Below are 15083 nucleotides of genomic sequence, written 5' to 3' on the forward strand. Positions count from 1 at the left end.
CTATTTTTGGCAGTTCTGATTTTCTCCATCGCCTGCTAGGAGTTTTAAAAAATCTCTCTTGTCCTTTCCAGTTGGTTTTGAAATGGAGTTTCTGGGGGCAAGCTCTTTTGGTCCGGTGAATAGCTTATCCACCCAACAACCAGAGGATTGAGATTTTGAACCCAGCTGGGGTGATTCTTGATTCTGTTTGATTTCAGACAGGAAGTCTCCTAGGCCTTTGGAGTTAAAATACTCTATAGGCTTGCCTTGTTGTTTTCCTTTAGTCCTTCATTGGTACTGTGGGTGGGGGATGTTTACAGTCTGATTTTTCGGCTTGGCATGTTGCTATCTGTCCCAGATTTCTCCTGTCTAGAGTATACCTTTCCTTATCCGGGAAATACCTTTGATCTACTGGGGCAGTTGGGCTTATCTCTTCCATGGATGTGGGAGAGTGTCTTCTGGGTTTCCTTCTGTTTTCTATTTGAAGTCTTCAGTCACTCTTTCTACTCGGAGGACCTGCTCTTCTGAGGGTTTTTTTTTCAGTTGGGTTTTCTGAAGTAGATCCTTTTGCTTACTCTGAGAGTTCAGCAGGGGGTCGGGGGACTCTCCTTTGGTGTGTCCTTTGCGGATCTGGGCATTCGTACCTTTCCTTGTCTTATCCTTTAGGGGATCATGGTCAGGGATTATTACGTAGATCTCTGGATCCTTCAGTGAGGGGGAAGTTTATTTTTCCTTGTTCCCTATATCACATTTCTGGATTGATTCAATCTGTCAGGTGTGGGCATCAGGGTCCTGATGCTCCTTTTTTGTGCCACGACTCATTTTCATGGTGGTTCTTCTCCATTATGGATGCTCCTTATTATGGAGTTTGTACAGGATCTTCACACTTGGTATTTGATGTATCGTGAAGGGGTGTCAGTCCTTTCCTCAGCTGGTAGCTGGTCCCTCGTTTCCCTTTTTGGGTTAACGGCCTTCCCCTCCTGGGTTGGTGGGGGTTTTTGGTCCTCTATGATTTAATTTTTCTGCTTAAGGTTCTCTCTGGGCCTTCCAGGGTGTCCTGAAATAAGGGTTATTAGCTCTATTTGGGATCAGTGATTTTGTGTAGTCTCTGATGGGGGCTCTTACTGTCCTAATTGTTGGGCAGTTAATTGGTCCTGCTCCTTTTTGGGTATTTTGCTGCTGTTGAAGCAGTTCTCAGGAGTTGGGAAAAAAAATTCAGGCTGTGGTGCCCGCAAATTGGCGGCCTTCTTGTTACCCCCCGTTAGCATTCTGTGCCCTTTATACCTTGGGTATTGTTTTCCCAAAAGTAATGAATGCAGCTGTGGATTCTCCCTGTATTTTGAAGGAAAAAATAAATTATGACTTACCAGATAATTTCCATTCCTTCGATACAGGGAGAGTCCACAGCTCCCGCCCGTGCTCTCTGAAGGGCGGCCCTAAATTTATATTGTTGTTCTTCTGGCACCTTTTTCACCCTGATATTTCTCCTACTGTTCCTTGTTCCCTCGGCAGAATGACTGGGGGATGAGGGAAGTGGGGGCGGTATTTAAGCCTTTGGCTGGGGTGTCTTTGCCTCCTCCTGGTGACCAGGTACTGTATTCCCAAAAGTAATGAATGCAGCTGTGGACTCTCCCTCTATCGAAGTAAATGAAATTATCTGGTAAGTCATAATTTATGTTATATATATATATATATTTAAATATATATATATATAAGTACACAAGATATATAGAGATGGCGCAGAGAGAACAAGGTGATGAATATAATAGCCTGTTTAGGGCTATTAGCAATTTACAGTTATTTACTAGGGAATCGCATATGTTCAGACAATAGGTGCAGAACTAGTAATGTACCTGAATATGAAACACTGAAAACATAGCAATATAAACACAGGTATAGGTAATACACGAAGGTTAGACTTATATATTCATAAAAAAGTTCCTTAGTGTGTCAAAAAATAGTAGGCAAATGGAAACTTCAGACAATCTTCTTCCAATCTTGTATGTATCCCCCTATGGGTATGCACTTACATTAAAAACCCTCAATCGAATGAGGTAAGGATGATTCAATAATGCTGGACAAGGATGTCGCCTCTTGAATATACAGTCACTGGCACTGGATACTAGGAAGTGAATCCAGTTGAGTGTAACATTGTCACTGACAGGAGCTAGGGTATGTTATGGTGATTGAGATCGAAAGTTTCCATCTACCAGGACACCAAGAAGGGCACAAGCACCAATTAAAGAAAGAAAGTTTCATCTGCCAGTGACTGTATATTCAAGAGGCGACATCCTTGTCCAGCATTATTGAATCATCCTTAACTCATTAGATTGAGGGTTTTTAATGTAAGTGCATACCCATAGGGGGATACAAACAAGATTGGAAGAAGATTAAGTCTGAAGTTTCCATTTGCCTACTATTTTTTGACACACTAAGGAACTTTTTTATGAATATATAAGTCTAACCTTCGTGTATTACCTATACCTGTTTTTATATTGCTATGTTTTCAGTGTTTCATATTCAGGTACATTACTAGTTCTGCACCTATTGTCTGAACATATGCAATTCCCTAGTACCTAACTATAAATTGCTTATAGCCCTAAACAGGCTATTATATTCATCACCTTGTTCTCTCTGCACCATCTCTATATATCTTGTGTACTTTTATTTTTTTGGGAGGTATTGGGAACTCCTCCGACTGTCTGGAGATTGGCAGCTAGTGTGAAAATACAGGTGCATATCTACGTATATAGGGGTATTTGAAAAACTTTAAATACGTGCCTCTAGACCTTAGGAGCGCTGTAGGGTTAGCTAGAGGGGTTAGTCCTAATAGCTTTCTGTCTTCCATACCATATATATATTTATATATATATATATATATATATATATATATATAATAAGGCACACTGTTCTATTGATTACACTACACTTGTAATTAAGCTATAAATGTTTTGTAATATATCAAATAAAGAAAACTGCACACTCTAAAAACAGACAGTCCCTAAGATGAAATATCATCAGTCTCATAGTTCAATAATATTGTTCCAAACCAGTATTCAATATGAAGGGGAGTCACGGCTGCTTCTTAGTGGTGTTGTCTCTCCTTTACCAAAATAAAGGGAACAATCAGACAAAGCCCCCCACATAGTGTAGTATGTTTTATTTAATATTTCAACATTTCAGATATTTACAATTACCTCACAGGGTTTCTACACACTTTTAGTACCCTCAACAAAAATAAGGCATGAATAGCATGTTAAAATTATCTGAGTCCCAGGTTCTTGCTATCGTCATATGTCCCTTGATGGACCAGTGCATGCAAGTGTTATTCATTCCAGTCCCGTTGTGTGTTAGGTCTTTCTGGGGGAGCAGCCAATTCCACCACTAAGTCTGTATTCCCACTGGCACCTTGTAGGGTTCTCTATCATGTTTGATGATGTAAGGTGGGCATAGCCTTACGCGTTTCCCATTTCACACCACTTTATCCAAGGATTCTTCACACTCACTGGATATTCCCTTGTTTATATATTTCTATAAGTCTGGCCACCTCATCGTTATTTAAAGATTATCCTTTATAAAATAATTTATGAAATTGCTGAATGTGGTTATAAAGCTCCAATTTAAAATATGTTTTCATTTAAAATTATGTTTGTATAGAACGTGTTTTTAAATTAAAACAGATTTTAAATTAGATCTTTATTATTATTGGATATATAAAATAATTTGTTATTTGTTTTTATATGAGTAGCATTGTAAAATGGCAAGATAATTTGACAACTACTATATGAAACAAATAACATTGTATCCAACTAACCACATTCATCTATTTCTGTGTTTACATAGTTTATCAATAACCTATACCTAGGTATATAAACTTTCAGTAAAGGTAGGGATACCACAGGCTAAACAAACTATTCCAAATGCCAATATAAAGGCTAAGGAGCTATTTGTAAACAGTTTTATACACTCCAGCAGTTAAAATGGATCATTGGGAACACATTAAAGGAAATATTTGTTGGGGGTAAACTGTCTCTTTAAAGCTGCTCAATAAAAATCCATTTATTGACTAACAAATGTTTATGAAATTTAAAATACATAAAGAATGCTACTTGATATTATATGCACATGGTGACTACAATTTAGTTTAAAATGTTATATATCTCATATGACCATGCTGGCTTACACATTTGTTTTTTAAAGAACAAAATATGTTTTTCTGTAACCTGAACCTTGACTTGTGTGGGAGTTTGTTATGCTCACTGTCATCTCTGTTTGCAGTAAGTTTCCCAGTAATGTCATATGTGTTTTGTAGAAGTTTGCGTGTGGGAAAATAAAACTTTCCCTGTAACTGACCTATCTTCCTATCAGTCTAACAACATCCGTTCTTTAACATAGAACACAGGCATATTACATGTCCTGCTCACCCACCAACGATTGATTGTATTTCTGTTAATCTCAAACCTTAATACTTGTCCATATTCCAAAACGATTACACCTCGGGCTTCCACCTACAGTATCATGGATACTAATCTTCAGTGTTTCCACTGAAATAAACCTTTCCATTTGTCTGAAACATAATCCAGTCCAAGAGATGACATATTTATTTAAAATCCAGGAAAAAGCAATAATATTGAATAAAAGCTCTTCACACGTTTAGGAGACGTTAAATATTTTTTTAGGTAAACTTAAAATAATTAGTGCTTAGGAGCAAAAAGTCAGATTCTGGGAGCCATGGCAACCTGACTCCCATGATTTTTAAGGCTCTGCTATAATTATACCTAACCAAAAGAAATCCTCTCTTCCATCCTTGCTTTTCAAATCTTTCAATATCTCCCTATCTCTTTTTTTTTTTGCCTGTCAGCATTGTAACTCCTTTCATAATCAGAGACATTGCTCCCTCCTTAAAGGGATATTAAACAGTAAATATGTGCTAGAGATAATGATGTATTTGAAGCAAAGATTAGCTTCAGAATAATTTGTAGTAGTATTTTCCTTCCATAAGGCAGGGAGAGTCCACAACTTTATTCCTTACTGTTGGAAAATACAACACCTGGCCACCAGGGGGAGGCAAAGACACCCCAGTCATTCTTTGCTTTTCGTCACTATAGGAGGTGGCAGAGAAGTGTTAGAAGATTTGGATAGTCCTGTAATGGGTATGTTCCCTTACAAGAAAGGACTGGAGTTTTAAGTAATAATGTCAACCTCTCAGTGAGAGTATTGATGAAAGTTAGAGTCTGGAGATGCAGGGAAAGTTTTTCTGCGAACCCATCCAGACTGTCGCTTAACAGCTCCTGAGCAATCAGTGTTGACAAGTTTCACTGCTTGGTGTTACACACTCAAGTCCATGTCAGAGCGTCACTGCAAGACTGTCACACTTGAGAGGCTGTGCCTGTTCCACAACATGGATCCTGGAGATAAGACCGTTTTTATATATACACTTTTACTATACAGGGTCACAGTGTGGCTCCTTTATGCCTCGATAGGATCAAGGATTAATATCTCCTTCAGGGAGATTATTTGAACAGCAAGGGGTTATTTATAACTGCTTTAATGTGAGAGTTTTTTGGGCTCATAGACTGTGTGCTTTTGACTAGGAACAAACAGGTTTCACTTTTGTTTTTGAGTGTTGCGCAGCTCATAATAGCTTAGCGCCTTTCTCATAGCAGGGGAAGTCAATGGAATTTTGTTCCATTTACCTAAGCACTGTTCTAAAGTCTAAGAAGGGAGACAAGCCTGCTAATACTCATAGCGCTATTTGCCCCTCTGAGCTGTTTACCTCTCAGGAATCTGTGTCCCGAGAGATTACTACCCTTTATACACTTCCCACTCCACATGCAGTTCCCCGTGGCCAAATTAATCCTCCATCTGCAAGGGGCTTTTTTCCTGCGGACTTTACCGCACAGTTACAATCGGCAGTGTCTGCGGCCCTGAGTGCCTTACCTTCCTTTAGCAAATGTAAGAGAAAGATTAAACATAGTTCTCCTGACCTAGTTATCTAAATATTTGTCGGATTTAGCTACTATGTCTCAGCTATCCGAGGATGAGTTATCCTCTGTAGCTAAGCGTACTACTGGAGGAAAGTTCTTCTTTTAGAGAGCCTATGGATAAGAAAATGGAAACTTTTCTGAGAAAGATGTTTCAACATACAGGGTTTTCATTTCAACCGGCGGCAGCTGCAGCCGTGGTTGCTGGAGCATCTTCCTACTGGTGCGACTCTGTCGTAGCTCATTGAGGTGAAGACTCCCCTCGAGGATATTCAGGAGAGAATGAAAGCTCTGAGAATTGTTAACTCCTTCACCTATGATGTGAATATGCAGATTATTCGCCTACATGCAAAGGCTTCTGGCTTTACGGTCCTAGCCTGCCGGGCTCTCTGGTTTAAGTCTTGGTCTGCGGATATGACTTCTAAATCCAGATTCCTTTTCTTTTCCTTTTAAGGGGAACATTTTATTCGGTCCAGGGCTGGACTCCATTATTTCTACGGTTACCGGAGGGAAAGGTGCCTTCCTACCGCAGGATAAGAAGAATAGGCCTAAGGGACGGCAATTGTCTAATTTTCGTTCCTTTCGTTCTGACAAATCACAACGACAACAATCCTCATCCATGTCCGAGCAGCCCAAGAGTACTTGGAAGCCAGCTCAGTCCTGGAATAAGTCCGAACAGACTAAGAAGCCAGCTGAGAACAAATCAGCTTGAAGGGGCGGCCCCAGATCTGGGATTGGATCGAGTAGGGGGCAGACTGTCTCTTTTTTTAGATGCTTGGTTCCAGAATGTACAAAACCCTTGGGTCCTGGAGGTTGTATCTCAGGGATACCAGACAGGATTTAAATCTCATCTGCCCAGGAGCAGATTCCTACTTTCCAGATTGTCTACAAAACCAGAAAAAAGAACTGCCTTTTTAGGTTGCGTACAGGATCTAAACAAGTTTCTGAGTGTTCCCTCTTTCAAAATGGAGACAATACGGTCAATCCTTCTTCTGGTTTAGAAAGGACAGTTTATGACCACCATAGACCTCAGGGATGCATACCTTCCCTTTCCGATTCACAGGGAACATTTTCAGTACCTGAGGTTTGCCTTTCTGGACCAGCACTTCCAAGGATATTTTCAAAGGTTCTGGGAGCTCTTCTAGCCATTGCAAGAACACAAGGTATTGCAGTAGTGTCTGGACGATATCTTGGTGCAGGCACCATCTTTTCGTCTAGCGGAAGAACACTCTGAGTCCCTTCTCACCCTTCTTTGATCACATGAATGGAAGATAAACTTGGAAAAGAGTTCTCTTACTCCAAGTACAATGATGAAATTCTTGGGGACGATAATAGACTCCATATCCATGAGAATATTTCTCACACATCAGAGACGTTGCAAGCTAACTACTGCTTGTCTTGCCCTCCAGGCCTCCTTGAGACCCTCAGTGGCCCAGTGTATGGAGGTGATCGGACTCATGGTGTCCTGTATGGACATCATTCCCTTTGCCAGATTCCATCTCAGACCCTTAGAACTATGCATGCTGAGGCAATGGAACGGCGACCATTCAGATCTGTCTCAACAGATTATGCTGGACAACCTGTCGAGAGACTCGCTCTCTTGGTGGCTGTCCAGCTCATCTGTCCCAAGGCACGTGCTTCTTGAGACCGTCCTGGGAGATTGTGGCTAGGGATACAAGCGTTTCCGGCTCAGGAGCCGCTTGGGGTGCCAAGAAGACAAAAGGGCTGGGGACTCAGGAGGAGTCCTCCCTTCTGATCAATATATTGGAACTCCGGGCTTCTGGGTTCGTCCCAGTTTATCAGATTCCAATCATACAATATAGCCTCAGTTGCCTACATCAACCATCACGGAGGAACGAGAAGCCCCTTGGCGATGAGAGAAGTATCTCAGATACTAGAGTGGGCGGAGACTCACAGATGTAAGCTGTCAGCAATCCACATTCCGGGTGTGGACAACTGGGAAGTGGACTTCCTCAGCTGGCAATCCTTTCACCCAGGCGAATGGCTTATCCACCCTGAGGTGTTTGCAGAGATATGCAGTAAGTGGGGGACGCCGGAGATAGATCTCATGGCATCCTGCCTCAATACCAAGCTACCCAGGTATGGGTTGAGATCAAGGGATCCTCAGGTGGAACTGATAGATGCCCTATCAGTACCATGGAGGTTCAGACTCGTATATCTTTTTCCTTCATTATCGCTTCTCCCTCGTGTGATGGCTCACATCAAGCAGGAGTGAACATCAGTGATTCTGATTGCTCCATCATGGCCGCAAAGGACGGGGTTTGCAGATCTGGTGAGGATGTCCTCATATCCTCAGTGGAAGTTACCTTGTCACAGAGATCTGCTGATACAGGGTCCCTTTGTTCATCAAAATCTAGATTCTCTGAGGCTGACTGCGTGGAGATTGAACGCTTAGGGGTAGATTTTACAAGGGCCGAATAGAATGCGAGCTCAATCCTATTGGCTGATTGCATCAGCCAATAGAATTTTTCCTACCTTAATTCCGATTGGCTGATAGAATCCTATCAGCAAATCGGAATTCAAGGGACGCCATCTTGGATGACGTCACTTAAAGGAACCTTCATTCGGCCGTGGACAGAAGAGGATGCTCCGTGTCGGATGTCTTTAAGATGGACCCGCGCCGCTCCGGAAGGATGAAGATAGAAGATGCCGCATGGATGAAGACTTCTGCTGTCTGGAGGATCTCTTCTGCCCCGATCGGATGAAGACTTCTGCCCCTCTGGAGGACCACTTGTGCCCGGCTGGGTGAAGACGGCCAAGGTAGGGTGATCTTCAGGGGGTTAGTGTCAGGTTTTTTTAAGGGGGGTTTGGGTGGGTTTTAGAGTAGGGTTGGGTGGTGGGTTGTAATGTTGGGGGGTGGTATTGTATTTCTTTTTTTACAGTTAAAAGAGCTGATTACTTTGAGGCAATGCCCCGCAAAAGGCCATTTTAAGGGCTATTTGTAATTTAGTATAGGGTAGGGAATTTTTTTATTTTTTTTATTTTTTTTTATTTTATTAGGGGGATTAGATTAGGTGTAATTAGTTTAAAAATTTGTAATTTCTTTTTTATTTTCAGTAATTTAGTGGGGGTTTTTTCCGTAATTTAGTTTATTTAATTTAATTGTATTTAATTGTAGGTAGTTTAGGTAATTCATTTAATTATAGAGTAGTGTTAGGTGTAATTGTAACTTAGGTTATGGTTTATTTTACAGGTATATTTGTATTTATTTTAGCTAGGTAGTTATTAAATAGTTAATAACTATTTAATAACTATTGTACCTAGTTAAAATAAATACAAAGTTGCCTGTAAAATAAAAAAAAATCCTAAAATAGCTACAATGTAACTATTAGTTATATTGTAGCTATATTAGGGTTTATTTTATAGGTAAGTATTTAGTTTTAAATAGGAATAATTTAGTTAATATTAGTAATTTAATTTTGATTTATTTAAATTATATTTAAATTAGGGGGGGTTAGGTTAAGGGTTAGACTTAGATTTAGGGGTTAATACATTTAATATAGTAGCAGCGACGTTGTGGGTGGCAGATTAGGGGTTAATAAATGTAGGTAGGTGTCGGCGATGTTAAGGACGGCAGATAAGGGGTTAATAAAATTTAAGTAGTGTTTGCGAGGCGGGAGTGCGGCGGTTTAGGGGATAGTACATTTATTAAAGTGGCGTTGATGTCCGGTCGGTATATTAGGGGTTAAAAAAATTTATTATAGTGTTTGCGATGTGGGGGGGCCTCGGTTTAGGGGTTAATAGGTAGTTTATGGGTGTTAGTGTACTTTGTAGCACTTTAGTTAAGAGTTTTATGTTCCGGCATTAGCCCATAAAACTCTTAACTACTGACTGTTAAATGCGGTAGGAGTCTTGACAGGAGTGGGTCTACCGCTCACTTCTTCCAAGACTCATAATACCGGCGTTAGGCAAATCCCATTGAAAAGATAGGATACGCAATTGATGTAAGGGGATTTGCGGTAGCCTTGAGTCGCAGAAGAAAAGTGAGCGGTACACCTGTACCTGTCAGACTCGTAATACCAGCAGGCGTTAAAAAGCAGCGTTGGGACCTCTCAACGCTGCTTTTTAAGGCTAACGCAGAACTCGTATTCTAGCCAATTGTTTTTTACATTTACTTTCTCTTTAAAGTTCAGACTAAGTGCTATTGCATTGTCTTTTTATCATATATTTGTTGATTATGCACATCTACTGTATTTACTGGTCCTTTAATCTCTGAAGAAATCTGGTAGCCAGAAAATATACCAAAATAGTTAATTTTCTGTTAAATGGACAGTATATATTACAGGGCTTAAAGGGACAGTCTACCATAGAATTGTTATTGTTTTAAAAGATAGATAATCCCTTTATTATCATTCCCCAGTTTTCCATAACCAACACAGTTATATTAATATACTTTTTACCTCTGTGATTACCTTGCATCTAAGAACCTTCTTCCAGCCCCCTGATCACATGACTGTGACTGTTTATTATATATTGTCTTAAATTTAGCATTGTTTTGTGCTAGATCTTAAATAACTCCCTGTGCCTGAACACAGTGTTATCTATATGGCCCACGTGTACTTTCTGTCTCTTTGTGTTGAAAAGAGATTTAAAAAGCATGTGATAAGAGGCAGCCCTCAAAGGCTTAGAAATTAGCATATGAGCCTACCTATGTTTAGTTTAAACTAAAAATACCAAGAGAAAAAAGCAAATTTGAAGATAACAGTAAATTGGAAAGTTGATTAAAATTAAAAGTCCTATCTGAATAATGAAAGTTTAAACTATACTAGACTGTCCCTTTAAAATGTTTCTCGCCTCTTCTAATCCCACCTACACCACACCCACTACTACGCCCCCTCTTTGCATATGTTTAGCCATTGTGAAACATTTTGTAATATTGTTTTTAATTTATACCATATATTAAATAATGCTACATACAGTAATAAATTAACAGAAATAAGTTCATAGCAGCTAGAAACATCAACTACAGCTTCTGGGGAAGACAACAGCTGGATAGAAAAAGGAAGTTGTTGAACACAGTACAGAGAGTGCTGACAGTCATGGACGGTCATAGCAGACCTGGAGATTTTTTTTTAAAATATTTATTATCCCTCCCTTCAACTATCTTTCTCAACTCCTTCCTCTCTTCAATCTCTCTTTTACCCTCTCACTTCTCTCTCGGGCCACATCTTCTATTTACACTCTTTATTTCTCCTCTCTCATATATCTTCACTGTTTTTTATCCATTCTCATGAAACCCAAATTTTTTCTTACATGATTTAGAAAGAACATGCAATTTTAAACAACTTTCCAATTTACTTATATTATCTAATTTGCTTTATTCTCTTGATATTCTTTGCTGAAAATCATATCTAGATATGCTCAGTAGCTGCTAATTGGTGGCTGCACATAGATGCCTCGTGTGATTGGCTCACCCATGTGCATTGCTATTTCTTCAACAAAGATATCTAAAAAAAATAAGCAAATTAGATAGTAGAAGTAAATTGGAATGTTGTTTAAAATTGTATTCTCTACCATTTTGGGTTTAGTGTCCCTTTAACTCTACCTTCTTTATTTTCAATTTTCCTCTCCTTTTCTTTCTCTCTCTCTCTCTGCCCAGTTTACCCTCTCAGAAGTAACAGTGTAAGCAGTAATGGGTTCCCAGCAGCCCTAGAGAAATAATATATAATATCCCTTTAGATATTAATTTTAGCACATAGCCCAAAACGTGTGTTTATCAGTGCTGCAATAGGAATATACATTCTGCAAATGAATTGTGCCAACTTTTCTACTTACAACATGCCAGCAGACTTCATACTCAACATTCACTAACCAACTTTCACTCGCCACTGTTAAATTTCCACTCACCAATGGCTAGTGGGCTAGTGGAAATTTTAAACCCCTGATATATTATGACCTTGACTACCCATGTCTTCTGCAGACTCATGACTGGTTTGGTTCCTTCAAATGAGCTAAGTAGTGGGTGGAGTTTAGATATTGAAAAACAGTTGCAGCAACAAGATGTTTGGTTTAAAAAATTTTAAATCTGCTTTTCAATGTTATTCTAATTGCAAGGTATTTAGTGTCCTTTTTTGCACGCAGGCTGTTGCGCTATGTATGACAAAAAAGTCAAGTGAATTGTATAATGGATTTTTAGCTCTAATTGTTCTTTTATCAAAAAAACATTTTTTTACTTACAATTGGTGATAATTTACATTCCTTGTCTACCTGTGTGTTGTGTAGAATTTGTGTAATGAGGACGCTTGCTTCATAAAGACATCAACTCTTTGATCTATGTTTTTTACTCTCTACCTTTTCTAAATCAGTTTTCTTTACTACTCATTGAAATACCACAGCTCATTCAGGGCTGACATCCCTGTAATTGGTCTGTTCCTCGGCTTGTCTATTAACTTCTGTTTAGTTTGATGAAATCTCTGTATTTAAGCCAAAAACATTTGGAGTGTTGTCTGTATGTACTTAGTTTTTTGAAGCAGCTTTTGCCAAAAAGCAAATATTATTTAGACTGGAATGTCAAATGTAAGCAGGTTTACTGAAAATTGTATCCCCCAACAAGATAATTTGGGCTCGATTTATCAAGCCCTTCGCCTTTCTGCAACTATAGGTTCTCACAAGAGAACCTGCAGTCATGATTTATCGCGTGATTGGCGGTGCGTGGGCAGGGGGCGGTGTTGCCCAAGAGTGCAAAATAGCACTCTTGTGCAATGCTTAATTCTGCCAATGGAATTTTGCCCACCAGTGGCGAACGACAGGGGCGCATACGTCTGCTGTCACTTGATAAATGGAGCCCTATATGTTATAGTCAAATGAAGAGTACATTTTGAGTTTTATTTATATATTACTCTTAATTCATCTGTCAATCTATCTATTTATCTATCAATATAATTTATCTCTTTATCTCTATCTCTCATCTCTATCATCTGTCTGTCCGTCTATCTATCATCTGCCTGTCTGTCTCACAAGAGAACCTGCAGTCCGTATTTATCAAGCAGCGGTCATCAAACCGCTGCTTCCCTAACTCTTCTCCACCTCTTAAGTAGAGACTTTCAATCTCCCTGGTCTCGTCCGACCGGGGATATTGACAGCTCCTGCCCGCGTAAAGTGGAATCTTTTTTTTTCTTCTTTTTTTTTTATTGTATTCTCTATCTAAATCATAAAAGAAAAATTTTGGGTTTATGTCCCTTTAATCTTAATTTAAACAAACTAATTTGTGACTTTGTACTGCAACTTTATCAAACTAATCTATCTTGTCATCTTTGTTAATCTGATTCCCTTTTTGTAGGATGGATGGACATCAATTCATGCAGCTGTGGATTCCGGAAATGTCGACTGTCTCAAACTTCTTATGTATTATGGAGTTTCAAGCAATGGATGTCTCCCCAATCACACTGATGATTTTGATTTGAAATGTCCTGACTTTAAGAACAAAGAGAGTGCATCTTTCAAAAAATGTAAACCTGTTATTTCTGCTGCACTTATCAATTGTGCAGACAAAGATGGATGGACAGCTGCTCATATTGCTGCATCCAAAGGATTCAAGGTAAACCTTCTAAAGGCATTTATTGCTGTGAGAAATGCACATCCAGTGAAAAGCGCATTCAGCAATCTTTATAGTACCATTATTTTTCATTTGCTATTCTGTGGTTTATGTTAAAAGGCTAAGGAAGCAAGGTATTCATTTTAATGCATCACTTATTCTGCAGAAATGTATGTTGATTTAGCAAAAAAAAAAAAAAAAAATCCATCTGTTTATTTTTGTAAAAATGAAATTAAAGGGCCACTAAAATCAAAATTAAAATTTCATGATTTAAATAAATCCGGAAATTAAAAAAAAACAACCTTCCCTTATGCACACTTTATAGTATATAAGTATTTGTAATCTGTGATTGGCTGATGGCTGTCACGTGATAGAGGGATGGAAAATTAAATTAACTTTGACATTAGCCAGAATTTATTTTACTGCTCATTTCAATTTCAAAATAAGTGCTATTGCATTGTCTTTTAATTGTGTATTTGTCAGGTTTTCTATTCTACCGTATTTAGCAGTCCTTTAAACACTAAGGGCTAGATTACAAGTGGAGCGCAAATTTCCCTGTTTGCGGGTGCAGGATAAATAACCTGCTATTACAAGTGGCTGATTATTGCTACCACAAGCTCGCGGTAGCATTTAGTGCTTATAAAATTAACCAGAGATCAGATCTCTGGTTAATTTTATAAATGTGCCCCATAGGCCCCCAAAATTCAGTGGTGCATATTTTATTAAAAAAATAAAAAGTGTGGCATTTAATAAAATAACTGCACAAAGTAGTTTTTAATGCGGGAAGTTGGCGAGTGTGGGGTGTTAGAAAGTGCCTTTTCATTGCAGTCTATGGGAACTGTGTGTTCCCTGTAAATATATATGTATATGCTTACATACATATATTGTTGTGTGTTAATATGTGTATATACCCATATTAACACATAAATATATATGTATATATTTATAAACATATATATTTAAGGTCTGCTGCCCATCGCTGCTCGACTTAACCCCATCACTGTGCTCATGTTCTGTGCCGTGTCTCACAGCATGAGAACGAGGCTCCCATTGGAGTCTATGGAAGCTTGCTCTCGTGAGTGCAATGCTTCCGTGTAATGCGAACACGAGGTTGCATTCACATTGCACCTAACTTTTAATACCAGCACACATTATCGTGCGCTGGTATTACTCAGTTGAGCGCAAACAATATTTTGCGTTAAACTCGTAATCTGGCCATAAATAAATTCCATAGCCTTACAATGATATGCAATTTTAAAATTATGTGAATTGTTTAAATATTGAAAAAAAAAAAAAAAACTTTAAAGTTTTAGTATAGAAATGAGCTCCACCATGTTGTAACCTGGATCCTTGGCTATGGCCAATTAGAGGCAGTTATAAGTAGGTCACTAAAGTGTGCAACCAATGACTATGTAGAATGTAGAAGTATTAACCCTTTCCTGACAGAGTTAATTTGTCTACATCGGCACACAGTTCCATGCCGTCCTAGTGGCGCTAAAGCCCAGCAAACTTAGGACAGCATGGAACGTCCTAAAGATGGGAAGGGGTTAAGGGGTTGCCCACAA

The 15083-nt window shown here is 39.0% G+C and overlaps 1 protein-coding gene across 1 annotated transcript in view; it reads left to right on the forward strand.

The window, feature by feature from the left end:
- Positions 1 to 15083, forward strand: part of CTTNBP2 (cortactin binding protein 2) — a 404880-nt gene that overhangs the window by 222648 nt on the left and 167149 nt on the right. The window contains 1 exon segment of the mRNA XM_053716684.1: positions 13264 to 13521. Within this exon segment, the coding sequence (XP_053572659.1) occupies positions 13264 to 13521 (258 nt within the window).

Source organism: Bombina bombina, chromosome 6 (genome assembly GCF_027579735.1).
Source record: "Bombina bombina isolate aBomBom1 chromosome 6, aBomBom1.pri, whole genome shotgun sequence".
Lineage (NCBI taxonomy): Eukaryota > Metazoa > Chordata > Amphibia > Anura > Bombinatoridae > Bombina > Bombina bombina.